We start from the raw sequence: 26,072 nt of genomic DNA on the forward strand, positions 1-26,072 counted from the left end.
AGTACCAAAACATTTGCATTAGTGTTCCGGCATGAAAAAAAATATTCTGCAATTTTCAATTACACCGGAACACTTTTCAAAATACTCAAAATTAGTTTCACAATTTTTTTAACACCGACACACTTTTGAAAAGTGTTTCGATAAAATTAACATAAAAAAATTTATCGAAACAATATTTGACCATATTATCTGGACGTGCCAAATTGGATGCATAAACTTGACCATAAAAAAATTTATCGAAACAATATTTGACCATATTATTTGACCAGTATTTGACCTCTCTTTATGTTTTATGTTTTGTACTCTTCCCATGTATCATCTTATATATATATATATATATATATATATATATATATATATATATATATATATTTGCCATTAAAAAAAAATTGAATCTACCAGTATTTCTACCTTTGTCATCTTTCCAAATAAATATATGACCGTGCCGCTTCAAAAAAATATGAGTAAATTATAGTCCCTTTTTTTTATAGATGTTTAAATTATATTACTCTCTTCTTTTATGTTAAAATATATACTTCTCTTATCTCTTATAATATAAATTTATTAGACAAAATTTCACTTTACTCCATTGAATGATGCTTAAATTTCATTCCACTCTCCTCGAATCTGGGGAGAAGGATAAGGAGAACCAGGACATGGGATACCAATATGAGAGGGCATATAAATATATTACTTGGGGATCCCTTGGAACAAGTAGCGGCAGCAAGACTGAACGAAGCAGATGCAGATAATTAGCGGAATTTAGTCATTTTCTGAGTCTTGGTCAAGTAGAGAAATTTATGATAAAATGGACTAAAGTTTATATTTTAACATAAGAGATGAGAAAACTGTAATTCAAATTTTTTCAAGGGAAGCGGGTGTAATTTACTCAAAAAAAGTTATTTGCCTTTCTTTGAAAATTTGCATGACAATATCATTTTCCCTTTTTCAGGGTAACTCCATTAATGCTCATAAAAAAAAATTACATATAATGTGGAGATCTTAATTTATGCTCAAAGTCCAACGATGAAGGTTTTGTTTTTTAGTTCAGGTCTTGAGGAAAGAAAATTACATCACAATATTAAAACAAAAACATTTTAAAAATATTTCTTATAGCGTCGTTTTTAAGAAGATCACGAACGCCTTCTAAAGATGTAGCATGAGTCAAGATGAAGTCGGTATCTGAGGAGGCTACAAGTTTAGCAAAGAAATATACACATTGATTCTCCTTTCTAAGTGTGTGATAAATGGAAACATTGGTTTGGGAGTGTAGCTATTTATATCTTGGATCAACACAACATAAATATGATACTTGGCATATGAATTTTTTATGAGGTAGACACAATGTAAAGAATAAGAGTAACAAACAAGTTCATTTATACTCGTGTCTTTCGCCTACAAGAGGCACTTGTAGATATCATACAGTTCAGCGACCATAATGTCGAATAACCCTTGAATGAAACCTAAGAAGCCTGCAAGATAGTGGCCGAAAGGTGTTTTTAAAAATACCACCAAATCCAAATCGATTGGAACAATTGGGATAATTTCCATCCACATTAAGAATAACACAGGAATAGTTATTGTGGTTTCACGTGCATATTTATTATTCGCAATAAACAGTGACTCTTGCAATTTTGTCTCGAACTAAAATCTCATTAATTGCATTATGTTGTTATTTACATCTATCCATCTATATAAGTCCTTGTATATAGCTCTTAGTCCATGAACAAGTCGCACAGAAAAACATCCCATAAGTACTATGGCTAGATTTGTTTATGCCTTTTTTCTCATGCTTGTTATAACTTTTGTTATACAAGATGTCTACGTAAGTGATTATGATATCTCTCTAGCTCTTTGTGTTCTTAATTTCAAACTTTTTGTTTTGCAATGTCTACATACTTGCTAGCTAGACATATCTAATTGAAAAATTTTGTTTCCCAGTTGACCTTACACTCACATAATTTTATTTTTTTCTGTTTTATTTTTAGGGTGGTGGAGAAGGATCGCTGCGTCCAGAACGTACTACTCTTGACTTATATTTGTTGCATCATTTTTTTTTGTTGCAATTTTATTTGAAGATTTGAAAATTCATTTAATTTACAATGTTAACGACAATTCTCAAACTCTTTTTTTTCAGAATGTGCGGGTGCGTGTGACTATCGTTGCTCAAAAACTCAGTACCACAAGGCATGTATAACCTATTGCAACATTTGTTGTGCAAAATGTTTGTGTGTTCCATCAGGAACATATGGTCACAAGGAAGAGTGTCCATGTTATGATCATTGGAAAACTAAGAGAGGAACACCCAAGTGCCCCTAATTTTTAGTCCATTGTGCTCACATTAGTAGTCATGCATAAATCTCTATTATGTATTTCTATGAAATTTAATTAAGATTAATATTTTATAACTATATTGTTCTTGTTATTTTTTCTTCAAGTTTTTATTTTTTATGACTTAATTAATGATATAGATCTGAGATCCGAACCCTGAGTTGAGCTTTTCCCAATATCTCTAATTTTCTTTCTTTCTTATCTTTGTTTGGATTTACAATTCAAAGAAACTTGAAATCCGAACACACACACGGATAAACCGGCAATCTGACTAACTTGTGAAATAATGCATCGAAATAAATCCAATAAAACTAACCGCGATTTGGGGCGATTGAAAATTTTACACCCAAATCTGCTTTTCTACCTTGTTGTCCACCTATATTAACTACAATCTTAAATCATAAACGCCAAAGTTATTACTAGTCTTTCAAATGGATAAAATAGTCACTAATTAAGTCAACAACGGATCAAGATTTGCTACGGTAGATTATCACACAGTTTTCACACTATTTTTAATCTAGGCCATTAATTATTGATCGGGCGGTCCATATTAATCCTGCTATAAAATCTCGACTGTACATTATAGATTAGACGGTCCTGATGCAATACTGCGTCAAAACTGTGTTGAAATGGACAACGGAAAATCTGTTTCGGTGCAACAAGGATAATTCCAAAGAAAATAGTGGGTTGCATTAAGCAACTCAAGATACTTAACTTAACACTGAAAGCATTGGAAATACAAAGAAAAAGGTTTAAATTGTGCCATAAAGATTTAAAATGGTTTTTGTTTCTTACCTTTAAAAACATTTTTTCTCTAAATAGAGCATATTAATTATGTTCTCTGACTCTTTCAAAACATTTAATTTACATTTTAATTAAACTTGAAATGTGAAGTTAAATTATCTAAATATATACGTAAGCAAACATAAACAAATGTAAATAGGGGAAGGAGAAGAGATGAGTATAACACACACTTGTATTTTTATATTAATAATAATTCACAATATCTTCAGTATTTTTATATTAATTCACATTATATTGAGTATTATCATTGTGTCTTAAGGCATCAATCAAGTATTCATCAACTATTACAAAGTCTCTGTTGAATATTGCCTTGAAATAATGTAAAAATCAGAAAATCATGTTTTGGTAGTCTCTGCCTGCTCACGCCCAGGCGTGGGAGTTGGCGCCCAGGCGTGAAAAAACTGGGCTGAACTCAGGTTGCTCACGCCCAGGCGTGGGAGGCTGCGCCCAGGCGTAGTGTCTGCGGGCCTATATATATGTTATGCGTTTTCTGACTTTTTCAAGGGGATTTTAGGGTTTCAAAGGCTAACAAAAAGGCTAGGGTTGAGAGATTTCATCTTGAGAAGACTCTAGGGTTAGGGAAACATTCTATCACCTTGGGAAACACTTTCATATTGAATTTCTTGGTCACGGGAAGAAATTCGGGCTTAGGGTAGATTTAGGAAAAACTCTAAATCTTGTAACTCTTGTGGTGAATTTCATTGTAATCAAGGAACAAGTTTGATAGTGGATCGGAGAGCTGCTCTCTCCCCCAGAGTAGGTCACATTGACTGAACTGGGTAAACAATTCTCTTGTGTTCTTTTTCTTTTATCGCTTTATCTTTTGATTTGTGATTTTTATTGCCGATCTCATTATTTGATTGCTTAATCGTTATTTGCTCCACACATCAATTATTTTATTGGTGTGATTCAATCCGAATTCACAACAATTGGCGCCCACCGTGGGGCAAAGGATCAAACGATTTAAGTATCATGGGTTCTAAGTGGGACATTGAGAAGTTCACCGGGAGTAACGACTTTGGGTTGTGGAAGGTGAAGGTGAGGGCAATATTAACACAACAGAAGTGTTCAGAAGCATTGTTAGGAATTGCGAACATGCCTAATACTTTCTCAGCAGCAGAGAAGAACGAGATGAATGATAAGGCATTGAGTGCCATTATCTTGTGCCTCGCGGATAATGTGTTGAGAGAAGTAGCAAAGGAGAGGACTGCTGCAGGGATGTGGTCGAAGCTTGATGCATTATATATGACCAAGTCTTTGGCACATAAGCAGTGTCTGAAAGAACGGTTGTTCTTCTATCGTATGTCGGAGAACAAGTCCGTGGTTGAGCAGCTTTCGGAGTTCAATAAGATTATTGACGATTTGGCGAACATTGATGTGAACTTGGAGGACGAGGACAAAGCTTTCCACCTATTGTGTGCTTTACCTAAGTCATTTGAAAACCTCAAGGATGCATTGCTCTATGGAAAAGAAGGTACTATCACCTTGGATGAAGTCCAATCGGCTTTGAGAACCAAGGAGATGACTAAGATGAGAGACTTGAGGATTGATGACAGCGGAGAAGGGCTGAATGTGGCGAGAGGAAGAAGCGAGAACAAAAGTAAGGGGAAGGGAAAGAAGCATAGGTCCAAGTCTAGGTCAAAGGGTGATGGTGGTGGCAAGTTAAAGTGCTATCATTGTCATGAACCAGGTCACTTCAAGAAGGACTGCCCTGAGAGAAGGGGTGGTGGTAGTTCGTCAGCTCAAATTGTCGTTAGTGAAGAGGAAGGTTATGAGAGTGCAGGAGCATTGACAGTTACAAGTTGGGAACCTGAGAAGAGCTGGGTCATGGACTCGGGGTGCTCATATCACATTTGTCCAAGAAAGGAGTACTTTGAAACTTTGGAGCTTAAAGAAGGTGGAGTCGTCCGTCTAGGTAACAATAAAGCGTGCAAGGTTCAAGGTATGGGTACTATTCGTCTTAAAATGTATGACGATCGTGATTTCCTTTTGAAGAATGTGAGGTATATTCCTGAACTTAAAAGAAATTTAATTTCCATAAGCATGTTTGATAATCTAGGGTATTGTACTAGGATTGAACGTGGGGTAATGAGAATTTCTAATGGTGCATTAGTAATTGCTAAGGGGTCTAAAATGAATGGTCTTTACATTTTAGAAGGTTCAACTGTTATTTCTAATGCATTAGTAACTAGTGTTGAAAATGCAGACATAACTAAACTATGGCATTTGAGGTTAGGTCATGTTAGTGAAAGGGGTTTAGTTGAACTATCTAAACAAGGTTTACTAGGGAAAGAAAAATTGAACAAACTAGACTTTTGTGATAATTGTACTCTAGGAAAACAACATAAGGTTAAGTTTGGGGTGGGAGTGCATAAGTCTACTAGGCCATTCGAGTATGTTCACTCGGATCTTTGGGGTCCAGCATCTGTGTCTACTCATGGGGGAGGTTCATATTTTCTTTCAATAATTGATGATTACTCTAGGAGGGTATGGGTTTACATAATAAAGAATAAAAGTGATACTTTTGAAAAATTCAAAGAATGGCATACCTTAATAGAAAATCAAACAGGAAGTAAACTAAAACTTTTAAGGACTGACAATGGCCTGGAGTTTGTTTCAGAGCAGTTTAATGAGTTTTGCAGGAAACTAGGTATAAAGAGGCATAAGACCGTTGCATACACACCGCAGCAGAATGGACTGGCTGAAAGGATGAACAGGACCTTGCTGGAGCGCGTGAGATGTATGCTGTTGGGAGCTGGATTACCCAAGAGTTTCTGGGGAGAGGCAGTTAACACTGCTGCATATTTGATCAACAGATGTCCATCAACAGGAATTGATCTAAAGACACCTATGGAGGTTTGGAGTGGCAAGCCGGCAGACTACTCTAACTTGAAAATCTTTGGAGCTTTAGCATTTGCACATGTCAAGCAAGATAAGCTTGATGCTAGAGCTGTGAAGTGTGTTTTCATTGGTTACCCTGAAGGTGTGAAAGGTTACAAGCTGTGGAAGATGGAGCCTGGAGGATCAAAGTTTATCATAAGCAGGGATGTCACTTTTGATGAGACCCGAATGGGGATGAAGTGCAAAGACCTTGAGAAAAGACCAGAAACGGGGGTGGAGAGAATTCAGTTTGAGGTGGAGCCTTCCACAGATGAGAGGGAAAAGGAGGATGAGACTCAAGTACCTGATGAAAGTGGAAGTGATGAAACAACTGTTCCTGACTATCAGCTAGCAAGAGATAGGGAGAGGAGAGTTATTCGTCCACCTAATAGACTCGGTTATGCTGACCTTATTTGTTATGCTTTGAATGCAGCTGAAGAAGTGCAAGACTCGGAACCAAAGAACTTCAGGGAAGCATCAGAAAGCATAGATAGTCAAGACTGGTTGAAGGCAATGAATGAGGAAATGCTTTCATTGGAGAAGAACCAGACTTGGAAGCTTGTGTCATTACCTAAAAATAAAAGGGTAGTTGGTAGCAAGTGGGTGTTCAAAAGAAAAGAAGGTATACCAGGGGTCGAAGCACCAAGGTATAAGGCAAGACTTGTAGCAAAGGGTTTTACTCAGGTTGAGGGGATTGATTACAACGAAATCTTCTCACCTGTGGTGAAACATTGTTCTATAAGGGTACTTATGGCGATTGTTAACATGTATGATCTTGAGTTAGAACAAATGGATGTGAAGACCGCATTCTTACATGGAGAGTTAGAAGAAACTATCTACATGCAACAACCTGAAGGTTTTGTGAAAGACAATTCAAAAGTGTGTTTGTTAAAGAAATCTTTGTATGGGTTGAAGCAGAGTCCAAGGCAGTGGTATCGTCGGTTTGATGATTTCTTATTGAAGACTGGATTTGTGAGAAGCAACTATGATAGTTGTGTGTACATGATGAAGAGGAATGAGAAAGTCATTCTCTACCTTCTTCTTTATGTAGATGATATTCTTATGGCAAGTTCTGACAAGCAAGAGATTCAACAGCTCAAGGAGAAACTAAATGGTGAATTTGAGATGAAGGATCTTGGCAATGCGAAGAGGATACTTGGTATGGATATCTTGAGAGACCGGAGTAAAGGTGAGTTGTTCTTATCTCAGCATGATTATTTGAAGAAAGTGGTGGAGCGGTTTAGAATGACAGATTCTAAGGTAGTGAACACGCCACTTGGTCACCATTCAAAGTTGTCGATAAAACAGTGTCCTCAATCCGAGGATAAGAGAAAGAAGATGGAGAGTACTCCCTATGCAAGTGGGGTTGGAAGCATCATGTATGGCATGGTTTGTAGTAGGCCTGATTTATCATATGCAATTAGCGTGGTAAGTCGGTTTATGGCAAATCCGGGCCAAGTTCATTGGCAAGCTTTGAAGTGGGTTTTGAGGTATTTGAATGGTTCTTCGAAGGGTGGTCTGAAGTACACAAGAACTGATCCAGGAAGAGATGCTTTGGAGGGATATGTGGATGCGGACTATGCAGGTAACATAGACACTCGAAAATCCTTATCGGGTTTTGTGTTTACATTGTTCGGTACAGCGGTAACGTGGAAGGCCAATCAACAATCTGTTGTAGCCTTGTCAACAACTCAAGCAGAATACATAGCCCTTGTTGAAGGGGTCAAGGAAGCCATATGGTTGAAGGGTATGATTGGAGAAATGGGGATTAGTCAAGGATGTGTGAAGATACATTGTGACAGTCAGAGTGCCATTCATTTGGCAAATCACCAGGTGTATCATGAAAGGACAAAGCACATTGACATTCGGTTGCATTTTGTAAGAGACATGATTGAGACAAAAGAGATCATGGTGGAGAAAATTGCATCGGAGGAGAATCCAGCTGACATGTTCACCAAATCGTTACCTAGAGCTAAGTTCAAGCATTGCTTGGACTTGATTAACTTCGTTGAAGAGTAGACGGAGGTTGGAGAGAGCAGCACGATGGTTGATGAGAAGTCGGCATCACCATTGATTTAAAGGCAAGGTGGAGAATTGTTGAATATTGCCTTGAAATAATGTAAAAATCAGAAAATCATGTTTTGGTAGTCTCTGCCTGCTCACGCCCAGGCGTGGGAGTTGGCGCCCAGGCGTGAAAAAACTGGGCTGAACTCAGGTTGCTCACGCCCAGGCGTGGGAGGCTGCGCCCAGGCGTAGTGTCTGCGGGCCTATATATATGTTATGCGTTTTCTGACTTTTTCAAGGGGATTTTAGGGTTTCAAAGGCTAACAAAAAGGCTAGGGTTGAGAGATTTCATCTTGAGAAGACTCTAGGGTTAGGGAAACATTCTATCACCTTGGGAAACACTTTCATATTGAATTTCTTGGTCACGGGAAGAAATTCGGGCTTAGGGTAGATTTAGGAAAAACTCTAAATCTTGTAACTCTTGTGGTGAATTTCATTGTAATCAAGGAACAAGTTTGATAGTGGATCGGAGAGCTGCTCTCTCCCCCAGAGTAGGTCACATTGACTGAACTGGGTAAACAATTCTCTTGTGTTCTTTTTCTTTTATCGCTTTATCTTTTGATTTGTGATTTTTATTGCCGATCTCATTATTTGATTGCTTAATCGTTATTTGCTCCACACATCAATTATTTTATTGGTGTGATTCAATCCGAATTCACAACAGTCTCAATTTATACTATAAATACTAATTTGATGAAAAAGTACTTGAAATATACGGTTAAAGATTTTGAAATATAAGATTTTCCATAGTATACAAACTCAAGAGAGGTATCAAGTATAATTTAGCTTTTTCAAAACAAGGTAAACAAATTAGAAGGTAAAACAACTACAACTCCAAGCCACACAGCCCCTCCAGGAGCAAATTGAAATTTGAGATTCATAAATTTTAATTTTTAGTGAGAAAATTTCAACAAACATAGCAAATTTAATATATTAGAATATTATTTTATGAATTGTAATATAAATTTCACATAAAATCAAGATAAAAAAAATAACTCCTTAACAAGTGTGCAAAAGAGAATTTTGACTTACAAAAAAAGCCGGAGGGAGTAGATCATTGAGAAGATGATAAGCTCCTTTTGATAGAATCAAAATAAGGAACAATATAAAGGTATCCATCGACTTTCTTGCAAACGATTAGCCACGCACAAGAGTGTTGCTGGCCTGGGATTTAAAACCTTTACATATATTAATTATGCGATGTTGGGTAAACATTCTTGAAAACTTATTACGAATCTAGGCAACTTGATCACTAGTATGCAAAGCTATATATTTTTGTAGAAGTTGTTTTCTTGAGTCAAGCATTGGTCACAGCCTAAATTACGTCTGGCAAAGATTTTAGAGACCAAAAATTCGTTGTACACGAGACGAGGTGCATTGGTTGTCATGGAACAATTATACCTAAACTAATTAGAAGTTGTTTTTTTTTCTAATATCTCTGTTTTGGATCTGATATTCATATATATATATATATATAAAAGAAAGTTGATTGTTTTGGAAAATCCAAAAATAACCTTACTTAAAAATAAAAATTTGTCATGTGTTCAAAGTAAGGGTAATTGATGTCCAAAAATTTGGTAACTGAATTGAAACTATACAATTAACCAAGCCATCTAAGCCATATTCCATATTGTGAGTGCAAATGTTACTTTATTGAAAGACATAGTTGCATTTTAATCAAGCCACTTAGTTACTTTTGAAAATAAATGCATGTGACAATGTCCTTTATTTTGCAAGTTGTCATGAGTTATCTTTTGGAGGCAAACTATTATATTCAACTTTCAAATTAAACATATTTATATATTACTCAATCTCTCACTCAACATCAGCACTTACTAATAGAAATTTCAAAAAAATTATTTTACACGGGGTAAATTCTAACTGATATATAAATTTTAACTATCATATACGGGATAAATTATTACTGATAAAAAATTCAAAATAATTACCATATGTGAGACAAGTTCTAACAATATAAATTTCAAAAATACTATTTTACACGGAGTAAATTCTAACTGATATATAAATTTTAACTATCATATACAGGATAAATTATCACCGATAAAACATTCAAAATAATTATCATATGTGAGACAAGTTCTAACTAAATTTTTTTTCAAAAAAACTATTTTACACGGGGTAAATTCTAATTTTGGACTAACCCTTGGTCTGATGACACTAATTTTGGAATGCAATGCAACATTTATACTTCTACGATAAATATAAAGAAAGGGGAATATGAAAAGCATATCGCTGATGGGTGGTACGATTTTAAGATTCGACACAGACCAGAGAACTCAATGTCCATATTGAACGTAAGGATTAATATCATCTAACATGTGCTATGTAATGTTCCTGCATCATTTTGCTATCGAAAACTAATCTAACTTTAACTTAGTTGTTTTGAATGCCTAATATTTGAAATCCCTTTTGAACTTAATCAACTGCTCAGTATGTATAATATTGTATCTTATTGTCAAATAAACTTCTTATTATGAATGTAATGTATTTTGTCGTCTCAACAACAAAAAACAATGTCGTTTTCGTGAAAGAATGTCTACTTAATGAAAAACCTCTACAATTTTTGAAATGTCTGTCTTAATGCAATCTTTTATTTTGTTCATTTTTTTTAATTTTAATTAACAAAGTATAACTTCAAAAATATCAGCGTAACATTACGACCAGTGCGATAGCACGGGTCTATTACTAGTATATATAGGTTTTATTAAATAGCAGATTCTGGTGTTAATGAACTGCAGCATAGAGCTACAGCTGCAGCTGGGTTGCATCTCAATAATCTGTGTCTGTATGACTTCGGATCAGTGGCGGATCGAGAAATTTTTTCTGGTGGGGGCTAGAAAGTTTAGTGTATATATTTTAACTAAAAAAAATTACGAACTTTGGGTATTTTTTTCTTTTGTTTTTCTTACCTGTTTGTTTCATTTTTTTTTACTAGTTTTTACAAGTTAAAGATGTAAAATAGATAGAAAAACAAAAAAGAGTTCAAAATCCAAGATAAGTAAGGAAAACAAAAAAGATTTTATTATTCTTCACGTCCAGGATTACGTCCTGGGTCGTTAGATAGGAATCCGAAGATAAAAAGAGAAACAAAGAATATCACTATAGCAAGAAAAAAAAACTCAAAAGATGTTAGGAGAAAATTTGTTTGATGCTTATATGAATTAAGAAAGAAAAAGAATAAAGTTAAGATAGAAAAAGATTTGGATCTTGTCGTGTTCTTTCTCTTATGCTTCCATTCAGCTTTAATCTCAACCATTCATTCATTTGTTTTCTCTCTTCTAAACTATTATCGTTTCATTCTCTATGAATCATCACTCTTAGATCTTAGATGAGGAAATCTATGAATCATCACTCTTAGATGAGAAAAATGAGAGAGGCTAGTATCAAAAGAGCATGAGAGGATCCAAACCCAATAGAAAGTGCGTGAAAATAAATAGTTAAAGTAGTAAAAAGTTGAAAAATATATAATACTTTTTTTTTACCAAGAAAATATATAATTCTAATATTAAAGAAAAATTAAATTTGTATCATTTTCCTGCATCCGCCCCCTGCTTCGGATAGAAGATTTGATTATTAAATTTGTATCATTTTCTTTGTTGTTCCGCAGCTTATTGGTGGCACGCCTGAAATCCCGAGTTGCTAGCTGTGAAACTCATAGTCACATAATTCATCCAACTCCCAGTGAACCGTGAATTGGTTCGCATGAACTGGTTCACAATTCTTTCACGAATTGGTTCACCATAATTTGCTCTAAAATTCATCAAAAATAGAGAACCCGGCGAATATGCAATTATATAAAATAACATGTACTAATCTATCAACAGTGGCTCAAATTTATAGTTTGAAAAATAGGATGGGCAGTAGCATGGGTAGGGAAATCAATGGGTAAATAAGAATTTGCCTATACTTATTGTTGTCATTTTTTTTCCATTAAAAACTGTAGGCAAGTCTTGTTCCCCAAAATTTCATCTCTATTACCATTCAGACAGATCCGTCTCAAATTCTCGTTCCCATATAATTTCGTCACAAAATTAGGTATTTCAATTGGAGGGAGGGGGTGTTATGATCTCCATCATTCTCATTCTCAAATCACCCTCAAGAGGGCATTCTTCCCCGTCTTAGTCCCACACAACTCCCAAGCATGACAATCTCCACATAAATTCCTATTTACAGATAAAATAGTTAAATTGTCTCTGATCTCTACCAAAATTTATTGTACACATATAATTGTTTTTTTTTTTTGGAATAACATAATTGATTTATTAATATTTTTGTACATTAATTAGGTTAAGAAGCATAATCAAAGCTCAAAATAACAAAAATTACTCGAGCTCAATGCTCCATCAAATATATTGCACAAAAGATCATAGCACTATTTTAGTGTTCAACAATTGGAGGAACATTCCAAACACCCTTTTTCAAAAAGTTCTTGTTGTCCCAACTATGATACAATCCATCTTGCTTTACCACCCAATAGACAAAAGGGTGACCTTGATCATATTGTGGATCATATGCAGTGAACAAGGCACTTGAATTATTCAACCATGCATGACAAATTTCACGTTGGCCAATAGGAACACTCAAATGCACATAACCAAAGCCAAACCCTTGATTAGTGAGACCATTGTTCTTACTATTGCATCTAACAGAAGCCCCATCTGAAAAATTAACATGTATGTTAACCAAATCAAAAGCATTGCATAAGCCAGATGTAAAGGCAATAGCAAAAAACAAGGCAACATAGGTTATTGATGGCATTTTGAAGTATGACTCCATATTCATACACATAGACTAGATCTATATGGTGTTGCATATATTTATGAGTTTTGAGTTTTTTTTTTTTTTTTGGTACACATTTTTAGTGTGTTTTTATTAAATTAAATGTAGTATATTTCATAAAAATAAATAAAAAAGGTAGTATTCAATATTATTGGCAAGGCATATTATTAAATATTGACAAAATATACCATATGTGTATTAATATTTTTTTGACTAAATATATTATTATATTCATTAATATATATATTCTTGCAAAAATAAAATAAAGCAAAAAATATTGAGAAAGTCAAATGTATCTTATCAGAATTTTGACTAAATACATACGACTTACTACATTTTAGAGTTAAATATGTTTTTTGTCTTTGTATGTATCTTAAATTTTGTTTTTAGTTTTTATAGAAAAATTCAGTAAGTTTTGGTCGCTCAAATATTTTCTGTCATGATTTGTAGTCTATATTTTTCAGTCAAAGATATAATTTTTTATTGTTTAAAAGAGAAAATTAGTTTGACCAAAACAATAGAGCATTAATTGTATAATACCATCTTTTGCATCTATATAACACTCGAGCCTAAGGAGAGACTATGTACAAAAACTCAAGAGTAAAATACCAACGAAAGTGCTAATGGCTAAATTTGTTTGTGCGTTTCTTTTCATGCTTGTCACAACTTGTGTGATCCAAAATGTCTATGTAAGTGCTTCACATTCTCTGTATTTTTCATTCTTAATATTTTTCAGCATCCTCTTAATTACATGATAGATGTATAATTTGAAAATTCTTACTAACGGTGATCATTAAATTTGTTAAAATAAAAGGCAATGTGTTCAAATAAACCCAAAATTAGTTGCATATATACTAACATCTTTTTTAAATTTTTTTCTATTTTTAATAAAACTCTACAGGCCGGCGGGGAAGGATCACTTCGTCCAGAACGTAAGAATTCTATCTTTTTTTTAAAATTAAGGAAAACAATATTATTTTAATAACATTGTCTAATATTAACCTCTTAAATTTTATTTTTCTTTCTTCAGAATGCGCGGGTGCATGCGATGTTCGTTGTTCGGCAACACAGTACCACAAGGCATGTGAAACCTATTGTAATTACTGTTGTGCAAAATGTTTGTGTGTTCCATCAGGAACATATGGTCACAAGGAAGAATGTCCATGCTATGCTAACATGAAAACTAAGAGAGGAGGACCTAAATGTCCCTAATTTATCTTTTGTTGTTCTTACCATATTGTTCATGCATAGATCTTCGTCGATGCATTTCTCAGCTACTTATTAATAAATAAATTTTTTTTTAATTTATATTTCAAGTTAATTCTATTTCCTTAAATTTCATATGATCAAGATGAGAGAGTGGCATTCTAATCAGTTTGATTTAGATTGTTTGTCAAATATTCTAGCATGACTGTGACTAATAATCATAAAGTATTCTTGTCAATAAAAAAAATAAAAAAAATGATTTTGTAGAATATTTTAAAAATTTATTAAAATAATAGAAAACCAACATCATTTAATTTTGAAACTCATGAATTAAAACCAAATTAAGGAATAACCAAGCATCATACTTAGATGTTTACACAAAAATTTTACACGTATATTATGTAAGAAATATTGTTGAAATTTGTTTTTATTCACACAAATAAAATAAAAACATAATAAAATAATTCATACATGACTTAATAATAAATTTTTAAATTTATTATTAAATATGTTATTTTGAATTTTATATTCTAAAATCATAATATAATAATAAATTTTTAAAGAAAGAAAATTTAATTACTTAAATGGTGACTTCAAAGTTTTTGAAATGAAATAGTGGCTTAAAGTTAATTGTTATCACATAAGTATATTTTAACATAAGAGAGAATGAGAGTGTAAAAATTCAATCACCTAATTTCAAAGGAGGTGAATGTAATTTACTAAAAAAATATAATAATTTAGATTTAAAATTATGATAAAAAATATGCATTGTGGATAAATATATACATGATAAAATAAGGTAAAAAAAATGTTTATAGCGTTGAATAAAAATTACAACAACTTTGAAACAAAAATATAATAAAATATTGATAATACAGATAAAAAAGTATTTACCAAAAAAAATTGTTAAGAGTGATAAAAAAATTAAATAAAATATACAAGAATTTAATTTATATAAATAACGGTGTAAACAAATTTATACATACATCCAATAAAAACAAGTCATGTAGATGTTTATGAAGATATTTAGAAACTAACCTATAAAAGTGGCACTATGATGTGATTTAATTATATGCATGTGTAAAAAAATTACACTCTTTTGATGCCTACTTTAGGTTATGTAACAAAATGTATGTTTGAAATTTGAACTTGATATGTATCCATACATTAACTTATTTGTATTAAAATCTTTGTATTAACCATGATTTGTGCCTATGTTTAAATTGGTGTTCACTGTTAAATTACTATTAATGTTAATTATTTTTGAAATAATCATACTACTTAATATATTAATGAATATAGAATTTGATTACTTTTGGAATGTGGACTTAGCAAAGTGTAACTTAAAAATGTGGACTTAGCAAAGTGTAACTTAAAAAAAAAATATGTGTAACGTTACGACCCGTGCGATAGCACGGGTCTATTACTAGTTTATATAAATAACGGTGTAAACAAATTTATACATACATCCAATAAAAACAAGTCATGTAGATGTTTATGAAGATATTTAGAAACTAACCTATAAAAGTGGCACTATGATGTGATTTAATTATATGCATGTGTAAAAAAATTACACTGTTAGTGATAGCAATTGATATCAATAAAAAAATAATTTAAGAGATTTATTTGAGTAGAAATACAATGACAGTGTTAACTACTTTTACACAATCATTCAATACAAATCTATCAATTTTTCATCACAAATATGCATTATGCATATTGTCATGACTCTCATGAGTTCTACCCGATGGATCCTTCACTAAATTACAACTAGCAATTTTTTAATTCTTTTATCATAAGCTAAAAATTATTTAAGGAAAAACAACAAATCCACGAGACAAAAAGGCCTAGTTACTATTATAAGCAGCAAAAAAAAAAAAAAAAAAAAAAACGGTTTTTTATATTCGTTGGAAAACAGATGTATCTAAGTCAGATACCTCAGTTTTTCAATGAATCTAAAAAGTTATGTTTTGCTTATGATAGTTTTTTTTAAGAAGTTTTGTTTATAATAGTGATGGTGAAAGTAAGTTTTTATTCTCAATTAATAAGAAAAAGAATAAAAAAATCACAAACCCCATATCCTTGTCATCACCATCGGAGATATTCTTCCTTAGTCACTTGATCAAAAAATTTACATTTGATCACTCACAAAAAAAAAAAAAAAAATTGAAAAAAGAATTGTCTAATATGTACAATTTTGTACATGTCAAAGTAATTAAAAGTGGTAATTTACATATGCATGATCCAAAGGATGGCCATATGAATGCTCTCAAACGCATTTTACAGTACATTATTCAAGGTACTCTTGATTCACTACGTCAAGTTTGTTTACATATACATGACCCAAAAAATGACCATATGAATGCTCTCAAACGCATTTTATGATACAGGCACTCTTGATTAGCCCTAATTATAATTGCCAACGGTACTATAGCAAATAAATGCCAATGGATCATTTGACGAGCAACTTATGATTCGTGTATTTATATTTTTCAAATTTTCAATCATTTAGTTATATGTTACTAGAAACGTGCATTTATGTCTTTAAGAAACATGCATTTCGCTTGTCAAAAAAAAAAACAGAAACGTGCATTTATGTTACTAAATCTTATATTTCTTTTTTGCTGTGAATTATAAATAGAAAATCAGAAACTCGACATTTGAAAAATCATTTGAAATTGTGTCCGTATAAAAGCAAACTATATGGAATTAACCTTGATGGTAGTTTTTTGTGTGCTTCTTCATTCTTTTTGGATTGTGGAGTGGAATCTATACTTTTCGCTTTCTTGGGATACCAGTTGGTGCTAATCCGAGAAGAAAGGCCACTTGGACTCCTATTTTAGATTCCATGAAAAATAGACTCAATGCTTGGATTGGCCGACACCTATCCATAGAAGGTAGAGTCACTCTCATTAACTCCGTACTATCTAGTTTACCGCTTTATTTTTTCTCTTTTTACAAGGCTCCAGAGTGTGTGTTAAAGGAATTGGTGACTCTCCAAAGAAAGTTCTTGTGGGGAGGCGGAGTGGATAGTAACAAAATGTGTTGGGTGAGTTGGGAACATATTTGCCAACCAAAGGATAAAGGAGGTTTGAGTATAAAAAATTTGGAGCTATTTAATTCATCACTTTTATGCAAATGGAAGTGGAGATGTTTGAATGATATATAGTACGGCTCCATGGTACGAATTATTGAGCTTTAGATATGGATATCTTGTTGATAATTTTTTGTATGGTGGCGGGAGGGAAGACCTTAAACATGCCTCAATTTGGTGGCGGGATATTTGGAAGCTAGGAAGTGCGGAGGAAGGTAACTGCAAAAATATCAGTAGTAATTTCGGCGACGGCAATGATATAAGTTTTTGGAAAGAAAAATGGTTAGGCACAGCACTTTTACGTGACTTGTTTCCATCATTATATAACAAAACTATGCGACAAGACAGTGTGATCTCCTCCATGGGAGTTTGGGCTAGCAACAGTTGGGTGTGGAATGTTGATTGGACAGATGAGCTAACAGATATAGAAGCAAAAACATCTCTTGATTTACAATTAATTTTGCAGGAAGTGCAGCCAAGAAGGGGTGTAATGGACAGAAGACGATGGATTTTAAATGTTGTTGGTTCTTTTTCTGTCAAATCAGCATACAAGGATTTGCATAACAGGTCTGGTGCGTCGGATCTAGAACCGTACACGGCGAAAGCTTTGCAGTCTCTTTGGTTGAATCATGTTCCATCGAAAGTTAGTATTTTCGGTTGGAGATTGTTGCTTGAAAAATTACCAACTAGGGAGGCATTATACAACAAAGGAGTCATCATAAACACACATGATAGATGTTGTGTATTTTGTTTCAAGGAAGTGGAAGAAACTCGACATATATTTTTCAACTGTAGCGTGATTATTCAAGGGTGGAATAAGATATTCAAATGGATGGGGATTCAATCTTTGTCTTGTAATAATATCCCAGGTCACTTTAATATGTTTGGAGACTCATTACACGGAAATACTAGCAAAAAGTTTCGGCACATTATTTGGTTGGCAACAACATGGAGCATTTGACGTATACGTAATAATATTTTATTTAGAGGTGATTTTTTTTAATGTTTCCTCTCTAGTAAACCAAATTATGTATATCGCTTGGCTTTGGTTCATAGGTCGTTTAGGGAGCAATGTTAATTTGACTTTTCCTGACTGATGTAACAATCCCTTAGGTTGTTTTCTTTGTAGCTAAGGAGGTTGTTCATGAATTGTAAGGGTTTAGTACTCACTGTACTCCTTATAATTCAAATCTTGCTATAAAAAAAAAAAAAAAAAAAACATTTGAAAAATCATATATAAACATGGCATTTATGTTACTAAATCAATTATTTCTTTTTTCACTTTGAATTATAAAAGGAAACTCATAAATTTGACGTTTGAAAAATCATTACGGTTTGCTTTTAATTTTATAGGTTTCATAAATTGCATCTATATAACACTCAAGTCTTAGGAGAGACTATATATACAAAAAAAAAAAGAGAGAATAAAATACCAACAAAAGTTCTAATGGCTAAATTTGCTTGCGCATTTCTTTTCATGCTTTTAGCAGCTTGTGTGATCCAAGATGTCTACGTAAGTGATTCCTACATGCCCCTACATCATAGATCTATAATTGAAAATTTAAATTTTACTTATGATGGTCATTAAGTTTGTTAAAATGAAAGACAATGCTTTCAAATAATCCCAAGAATTAGTTCATTTAGTTGCATATGTATAACAATATATTGACGTTTTTTTTACAGGCCGGCGGAGAAGGATCTCTTAAACCCGAAGGTATTGATTTCATCTTCTTCTTCGTTTTTTTTTAGGACAAAAAAAATATATTCTTTTAATAATAAGGTGTTTCTAATATGAATCTCATAAAAAAAATTATTTTTTCAGAATGCGCGGCTGCATGTGATGTTCGATGTTCAGCAACACAGTACCACAAGGCATGTATAACCTATTGTAACTACTGTTGTACAAGATGTTTGTGTGTTCCATCAGGAACATATGGTCACAAGGAAGAATGTCCTTGCTATAATAACATGAAAACTAAAGAAGGAGGACCCAAATGTCCCTAATTTATCTTTTGTATTTGATTTATACTTTATTGAATATTAATCATGCAGTAATGATCTTTTGTGTCAGCTATATTTGATTATTAATAAAATTTCAAATGTCACGCTCAATTTAATTCTATATATACTCGAATTTCATATCAAGATGCGAGAGTACTCTTGTCATTTTAATTTAATGAAGTCTATGGTTCTATTTAATAAATTGTTTATCAAATATCCTAGCCCTAATAGTGATGACCATGACTAATTTATAATAATCATAATGTCTTGTAAAAAAAATTGGTTCTTAATAAAATAAAATCTTAAATAAATAATAAATTGGTTCTATCAATTTGTCATCACAAATATGCATTATGCATATTGTCATGACTCTCATGAGTTCTACCCGATGGATCCTTCACTAAATTACAACTAGCAATTTTTAAATTTTTTATCATAAGCTAAAATTTATTTAAGGAAAAACAACAAATCCACGAGACATAAAGGGCCTAGTTACTATTATAAGCAACAAAAAAAAATAGTTTTTTATATTCGTTGGAAAACAGATGTATCTAAATCAGATACCTCAGTTTTTCAATGAATCTAAAAAGTTATATTTTGATTATAATAGTTTTTTTTTAAGAAGTTTTGCTTATAATAGTAACTGGTGAAAGTAAGTTTTTATTCTCAATTAATAAGAAAAAAATGAAAAAATTCACAAACCCCATATCCTCGTCATCACCAACGAAGATATTCTTACTTGGTCACTTGATCAAAAAATTTATATTTGATCCAGGGACGGATCCAGAAACTTATTGCACGGGGGGCCGAAAATAAGAACAATTATTTTGAGCCTTAAACATATTTTTTGTTAGTCATTTTCATTTTCAAATTTATCTTTCATTTGTTAGTTTGGTCCTCGAATATGTTTTATGTTAGTCAGTTTGTCCAAAAATTACTAATAAATAGACATATTTGAGAATATTTTGTAATTTCAATACACTTTATTTGACAATTAATATTTCATATATTTAAGAACCGATATATTTTATGTTAGTCATTTATTTTTACCATAGTATAATTCATAATATCAAACTAAAGTGTTATAGATAGATAATTGAGACATAATAATATATATATTATATACATATATGTGGGGGAGGGGGGCCTTGGCCACTGCCTGCCCCCCTTGAATCCGTCCCTGATTTGATCACTCTCACAAAAAAATAATTGAGGACTTTGGAAGCGACATCTACTAAGACTTTGGAAGCGAATTTTAATAGCGTTTTATTTTAAGAGCGATATTATATGTCACTTATTTAATAGCTCCCGTGTGTAGAGCGATATTATAGTCCTTCCAGCAAACAACCTTTAATAGCGCCCGTGCCCAGAAGCGCTATTATAAGTCCTTTTTCAAATAAAAATAATAATCCTTTTTGTCTAAATTTTGTAATACTATACTTTGATAACAAAAAAAAAAAAACTAAACAAATTTTATTAATCAACAACACATAAGAAATAAGTGACGTGCACTACAACATAACCAAGTATGGGAGATAAAATAATCCAACAACAAAATACAACTCAAAATTTCAAACTTAATCCTTTGCTTATAGCATGTATGAAGTACACACACATTTCTAAATCGTTGATCTTTAGTACAAGAGAAAAGCCTTGGTTTAGCTCTTGTGGTGCCTGAGTACTAATGCTTAGAGGCATAAGCAATTACACATGATCAACAGAGTCACCTAAAATGTCTACAGATGAGTGCAACGTGGATCATTTCTTCCCATTTAACTAAGTCACTCTGTCATTAGATCTTTTTCGAATATTTGATTTAATCTTTCCTCTGGATGTAGAGCTTCTTAACCTGAAAGTTATTCATAGTATACAAGAAGATACAAGAAAGAATTTAAATTCAATGACTCCCTATGGGTTACAATTGAAGAAAAATCATTGGCTCATAATCTGCTAAAGCACGAAATGTAAACAAATTTGACATACCTCTAGAAAATTGTCATTGAACTACCCATACAAAATTACATCAAATGTCATTTGACCTTCACCACATCAAGCTAATTCTTTGAAAGCTATAAGACAAGCTTGTAACTCTTTAAAAAATTTACTGCCAAAGAACTAGAAAATCCAACACTTAGTGTTCAAACTTGAATGAAACATAACAAATAGCACTAACAAGAAAATAAGCTACTCACAAGTCATGTCTTTGGGTGTAATATTGAGAAGTTTCACAATTAAAAAGAAGCATGATAAACTTTAAGTTCTCAATGACCTTGCCAAGTGAATGCTCTAATAGACTGACAAGAAAATCAAGAAGCCAGCTCAAAACCAGAAATATAGGAGAAATTGTCAAACTAGATAAACTACAAGTTTTATTATGATATCATGGCAATGACTTATTGGTTCAAATGAAGCACCTTCGACGTGGCTTGACATATCAAAACTGTTGCTGAGTAGATATTGGTGTCATTTTGAATCCACAACCCTCAAATGCAGGGCTTAATCATGACAAGACTTTCAAATGTCCGTAACAAGCACCGGTCGTGCCAGGGTTCATCAATTTGTCATCACAAATATGCATTATGCATATTGTCATGAGTCATGACTCTCATGAGTTCTACCCGATGGATCCTTCACTAAATTACAACTAGCAATTTATTAATTCTTTTATCATAAGCTAAAATTTATTTAAGGAAAAACAACAAATCCACGAGACATAAAGGGCCTGGTTATTATTATAAGCAACAAAAAAAAAACAGTTTTTCATATTCGTTGAAAAATAGATGTATCTAAGTCATACCTCAGTTTTTCAATGAATCTAAAAAGTTATGTTTTGCTTATAATAATTTTTTTTTAAGAAGTTTTGCTTATAACAGTGACCGGTAAAAATAAGTTTTTATTCTCAATTAATAAGAAAAAAAATGAAAAAAATTCACAAACCCCATATCCTCGTCGTCACCAACGGTCATCACCAACGGAGATATTCTTACTTGGCACTTGATCAAAAAATTTACATTTGAACACTCTCAAAAAAAAAATTGAAAAAAAAATTGTCTAATATGTACAATTTTGTACATGTTAAAATAATTAAAAGTAGTAATTTACATATGCATGACCCAAAGGATGGCCATATCAATGTTGTCAAACGCATTTTACGGTACATTATTCAAGGTACTCTTGATTCACTACGCCAAGTTTGTTTACATATACATGACCCAAAGAATGGCCATATGAATTCTCTCAAACGCATTTTACGATACAGGCACTCTTGATCAGGGGCGGCCCAGGCCCATGTGCGACATGGGCCGTGGCACAAGGTCTCTTAAAAATTAGAGCCACAAAAAAATTATATGGTAGCAGTATTAGTAAGTTAGGGGGTGTAAAAATTAATTATTTATGTTAGAACATGTTGTAAGGCCCAACCCGTTTTTCTAAGGAAAAAAAAAATAACAGTGAAGAGAAACGTGTAATGTACAATCAAAATCAAAACAAGAAACTAACTCCTCTTTCTATTCTCAAAAACTCCATTAATTCACCTCCACCACCAGCATCCACCTGCCACCATCACCGGCGGCGTTAACCTACTCCTCCTTGACTCATTCTATTCTAAAAAACTCCATTAAAGTTAAAACAAAGGTAAAAACTAAATTTTATAAGTTAGAGTTTCTAAAATTTGAAATTAAAAATCACAATTTTACTATTTTAATCGTGTTTCCCAATTCAATTCACATAGTTTCCCAACTCCCATCATTCTTTTTCTCCCAAAGTCAATTACGTTTTTTTTTTTTTTTATTAAAATGTTACTTTCATATTTCGCACAGAGCCTCCAAAAACTCGGAGACGTCACTGCTCTTGATTAGCCGTAATTATAATTGCCAACGGTACTATAGCAAATAAATGCCAATGGATCATTTGACGAGCAACTTATGATTCGTGTATTTATATTTTTCAATTTTTCAATCATTTAGTTATATGTTACTAGAAACGTGCATTTATGTCTTTAAGAAACATGCATTTCGCTTGTCACAAAAAAAAAACAGAAACATGCATTTATGTTACTAAATCATTTATTTCTTTTTTGCTGTCAATTATAAAAAGAAAATCAGAAACTCATCATTTGAAAAATCATATATAAACATGGCATTTATGTTACTAAATCAATTATTTCTTTTTTCACTTTGAATTATAAAAGGAAAATCATAAATTTGACGTTTGCAAAATCATTACGGTTTGTTTTTAATTTTATAGGTTTCATAAATTGCATCTATATAACACTCAAGTCTTAGGAGAGACTATATATACAAAAAAAAAAGAGAGAATAAAATACCAACAAAAGTTCTAATGGCTAAATTTGCTTGCGTATTTCTTTTCATGCTTTTAGCAGCTTGTGTGATCCAAGATGTCTACGTAAGTGATTCCTACATCCCTACATCATAGATCTATAATTGAAAATTTAAATTTTACTTATGATGGTCATTAAGTTTGTTAAAATGAAAGACAATGCTTTAAAATAATCCCAAGAATTAGTTGCATGTGTATAACAATATATTGACTTTTTTTTTAACATTTTTCCCTATTCTAAATATAAAAAAATCTACAGGCTGGCGGAGAAGGATCTCTTAAACCCGAAGGTATTGATTTCATCTTCTTCTTTTTTTTTAGGACAAAAAAAATATTCTTTTAATAATAAGGCGTTTCTAATATGAATCTCTTAGAAAAAAATAAATTTTTTTTTCAGAATGCGCGGCTGCATGTGATGTTCGATGTTCAGCAACACAGTACCACAAGGCATGTATAACTTATTGTAACTACTGTTGTACAAGATGTTTGTGTGTTCCATCAGGAACATATGGTCACAAGGAAGAATGTCCTTGCTATAATAACATGAAAACTAAAGAAGGAGGACCCAAATGTCCCTAATTTATCTTTTGTATTTGATTTATACATTTTTGAATATTGATCATGCAGTAATGATCTTTTGTGTCAGCTATATTTGATTATTAATAAAATTTCAAATGTCACGCTCAAATTAATTCTATATATACTCGAATATATCAAGATGTGAGAGTACTCTTGTCATTTTAATTTAATCAAGTCTATGGTTCTATTTAATAAATTGGTTATCAAATATCCTAGCCCTAATAGTGATGACCATGGCTAATTTATAATAATCATAATGTCTTGTATAAAAAATTGGTTCTTAATAAAATAAAATCTTAAATAAATAATAATTCTAAAAATCGGGTGTTAAAATCTTAAGGTGTGTTTGATCCTTAAAATAATAAGGACCGCACAGAACAAGATAATACATGACAAACATGTACCGAAAAGATATAGGACGACAATTATTTTTGTATTCGAATATAAAATAGGTATTTTTGTATTTTTTTATAGCTGTATTGTGGACAAAAAGTTGTCCCGTGGTTTAGTGAGGACAAAAAATTTGGCCCTAATTGTTTTTGTCCTGTCTCTTGCTACCTAATTTATCCAGTCTCATAACCAATTTCAAATCAAACAGACTACAACAAAAGTTGTCATGTCCAGTCTCCTGTTTTTTGGCAAATCAAACGCACCCTAAATAATAATTCTAAAAGTCCCGGTGTTACATGTGCTCTCTCTGTAACTTTGTTTTCCTCTCCAATTTTTGTGAATATTTTCTAATCCTAATTCAGAATTATACTAACCGTACCAACAAAATCGGAAGCTTAGGGGGGTGTATTGGATTGAGATTTCAACTCATTTCAAAAGACTATTTTGACAAAAAAAATCTTGAGGATTTTAAAAGACTTTGTGAGATTGTATTGATTTTGTGAGACTTTTTTGAAAGACTTTTACAATCAAGATTCTTAACACAAGAATTTGTGAGATTTTATAACACATACTTTTGAGATTTCAAGGTACTATATAGACTTTTAAGATTTTAATGACTCAATAAATTCGATACAAATTTCTTCTAAATAATGAATCAATCAATAATTAATAATCAATGAAAATGAATTATTCCTTAAAAAACTCAATGAATCAAACAAAACAAAAAAGGAAAAAAAAAACTATGAATCATAAAAAAAAAAAAGCAACGATGATGAAATTCCAAAAAGAAGATTGTATCGAATTATCAGAAATTGCAATATACCAGAATCAACGAATCAATATACAATGAAAAAAAAATAACGAAGACTTTTCTTTTTTATGAGAAATTTGTATCAAATTATCTTAAGAATCGTTTATTCTTTTGGTTGCAAAAAGTTGCAAATTATGTTACATAAATTTTTCACGGTCATTAGTCATAGATTGAAATGAACCATATAGTTTGGTTGTCTATTCTTGCGTATGGATGTATACGATGAACAATTTTAAACTGGGATGATATATAATAGTCATTCAACAAGACGATTGAAAAGTATAGGAGGTTGTAAAAGAAAGAAGGTGAACTCCAATTTTGCCGGCAGAAAAAAGTCTATGGAAGAAAAGAAAAGTCTCGAGTGTTTGAGTGGGATTGTTGGATGACAAAAGTATTTATATTCTCAACAAAAAAGTCTCTCAAAATCCATTTCACACAAAAATCTATCAAAATCGGTAGACTTTTGAATACCTAGAGACATTTTAAAAGTCATAAGAAATCTCAATTGAATACCCACTGATTTCGTTGCCCTGAAAAAAAATCTTAATTGTCTTAATTGAATACCACAAGATTTGTTTATATTTTATAAAAGTCTTGATTGAATACCATAAGATTCTTTTTCCACAAAAATATCTTTTAAAATTCTTTGAAATCTTAATCCAATACACCCTCCTTAATTCGAAAGACGATAGTAGGCTCGAGTATTTTTATAGGGAATGATTAACTTTCTTTTTCTAAAAATAAGGGAAATCCTTATGGGATTTGTTTCCAAAA

General features: G+C 32.2%; 4 protein-coding genes across 4 annotated transcripts; all 4 read left to right on the top strand.

Annotated features, from left to right (window-relative positions):
* The first annotated feature begins 1,759 nt into the window (after positions 1-1,759).
* On the top strand, positions 1,760-2,334 carry LOC123906847 (gibberellin-regulated protein 12-like). Its single transcript, XM_045956859.1, has 3 exons — positions 1,760-1,825; positions 1,989-2,019; positions 2,138-2,334. Exons 1-3 carry the CDS (start codon positions 1,760-1,762, stop codon positions 2,317-2,319), a joined length of 279 nt encoding a protein of 92 aa, XP_045812815.1. The 3' UTR covers positions 2,320-2,334.
* An 11,168-nt stretch (positions 2,335-13,502) lies between these two features.
* Positions 13,503-14,091, top strand: LOC123906848 (gibberellin-regulated protein 12-like). Its single transcript, XM_045956860.1, has 3 exons — positions 13,503-13,568; positions 13,781-13,811; positions 13,910-14,091. The coding sequence occupies exons 1-3, from the start codon at positions 13,503-13,505 to the stop codon at positions 14,089-14,091; spliced, it is 279 nt and encodes a 92-aa protein (XP_045812816.1).
* Positions 14,092-18,626: 4,535 nt separating this feature from the next.
* Positions 18,627-19,183, top strand: LOC123906849 (gibberellin-regulated protein 12-like). Its single transcript, XM_045956862.1, has 3 exons — positions 18,627-18,692; positions 18,863-18,893; positions 19,002-19,183. Exons 1-3 carry the CDS (start codon positions 18,627-18,629, stop codon positions 19,181-19,183), a joined length of 279 nt encoding a protein of 92 aa, XP_045812818.1.
* A 4,335-nt stretch (positions 19,184-23,518) lies between these two features.
* Positions 23,519-24,097, top strand: LOC123906850 (gibberellin-regulated protein 12-like). Its single transcript, XM_045956863.1, has 3 exons — positions 23,519-23,584; positions 23,778-23,808; positions 23,916-24,097. Exons 1-3 carry the CDS (start codon positions 23,519-23,521, stop codon positions 24,095-24,097), a joined length of 279 nt encoding a protein of 92 aa, XP_045812819.1.
* The last annotated feature ends 1,975 nt before the right edge of the window (positions 24,098-26,072 follow it).

Source organism: Trifolium pratense, linkage group LG2 (assembly GCF_020283565.1).
Source record: "Trifolium pratense cultivar HEN17-A07 linkage group LG2, ARS_RC_1.1, whole genome shotgun sequence".
Taxonomy (NCBI): domain Eukaryota; kingdom Viridiplantae; phylum Streptophyta; class Magnoliopsida; order Fabales; family Fabaceae; genus Trifolium; species Trifolium pratense.

Coding starts and splice junctions, on each gene's coding strand:
- LOC123906847 (XM_045956859.1), top strand. CDS start 1,760: ATGGCTAGATTTGTTTATGCCTTTTTTCTCATGCTTGTTATAACTTTT. Junction 1,826..1,988: donor TTGTTATACAAGATGTCTAC/GTAAGTGATTAT, acceptor TTTTATTTTTAG/GGTGGTGGAGAAGGATCGCT. Junction 2,020..2,137: donor AGGATCGCTGCGTCCAGAAC/GTACTACTCTTG, acceptor CTTTTTTTTCAG/AATGTGCGGGTGCGTGTGAC.
- LOC123906848 (XM_045956860.1), top strand. CDS start 13,503: ATGGCTAAATTTGTTTGTGCGTTTCTTTTCATGCTTGTCACAACTTGT. Junction 13,569..13,780: donor GTGTGATCCAAAATGTCTAT/GTAAGTGCTTCA, acceptor AAAACTCTACAG/GCCGGCGGGGAAGGATCACT. Junction 13,812..13,909: donor AGGATCACTTCGTCCAGAAC/GTAAGAATTCTA, acceptor TTCTTTCTTCAG/AATGCGCGGGTGCATGCGAT.
- LOC123906849 (XM_045956862.1), top strand. CDS start 18,627: ATGGCTAAATTTGCTTGCGCATTTCTTTTCATGCTTTTAGCAGCTTGT. Junction 18,693..18,862: donor GTGTGATCCAAGATGTCTAC/GTAAGTGATTCC, acceptor TTTTTTTTACAG/GCCGGCGGAGAAGGATCTCT. Junction 18,894..19,001: donor AGGATCTCTTAAACCCGAAG/GTATTGATTTCA, acceptor TTATTTTTTCAG/AATGCGCGGCTGCATGTGAT.
- LOC123906850 (XM_045956863.1), top strand. CDS start 23,519: ATGGCTAAATTTGCTTGCGTATTTCTTTTCATGCTTTTAGCAGCTTGT. Junction 23,585..23,777: donor GTGTGATCCAAGATGTCTAC/GTAAGTGATTCC, acceptor AAAAATCTACAG/GCTGGCGGAGAAGGATCTCT. Junction 23,809..23,915: donor AGGATCTCTTAAACCCGAAG/GTATTGATTTCA, acceptor TTTTTTTTTCAG/AATGCGCGGCTGCATGTGAT.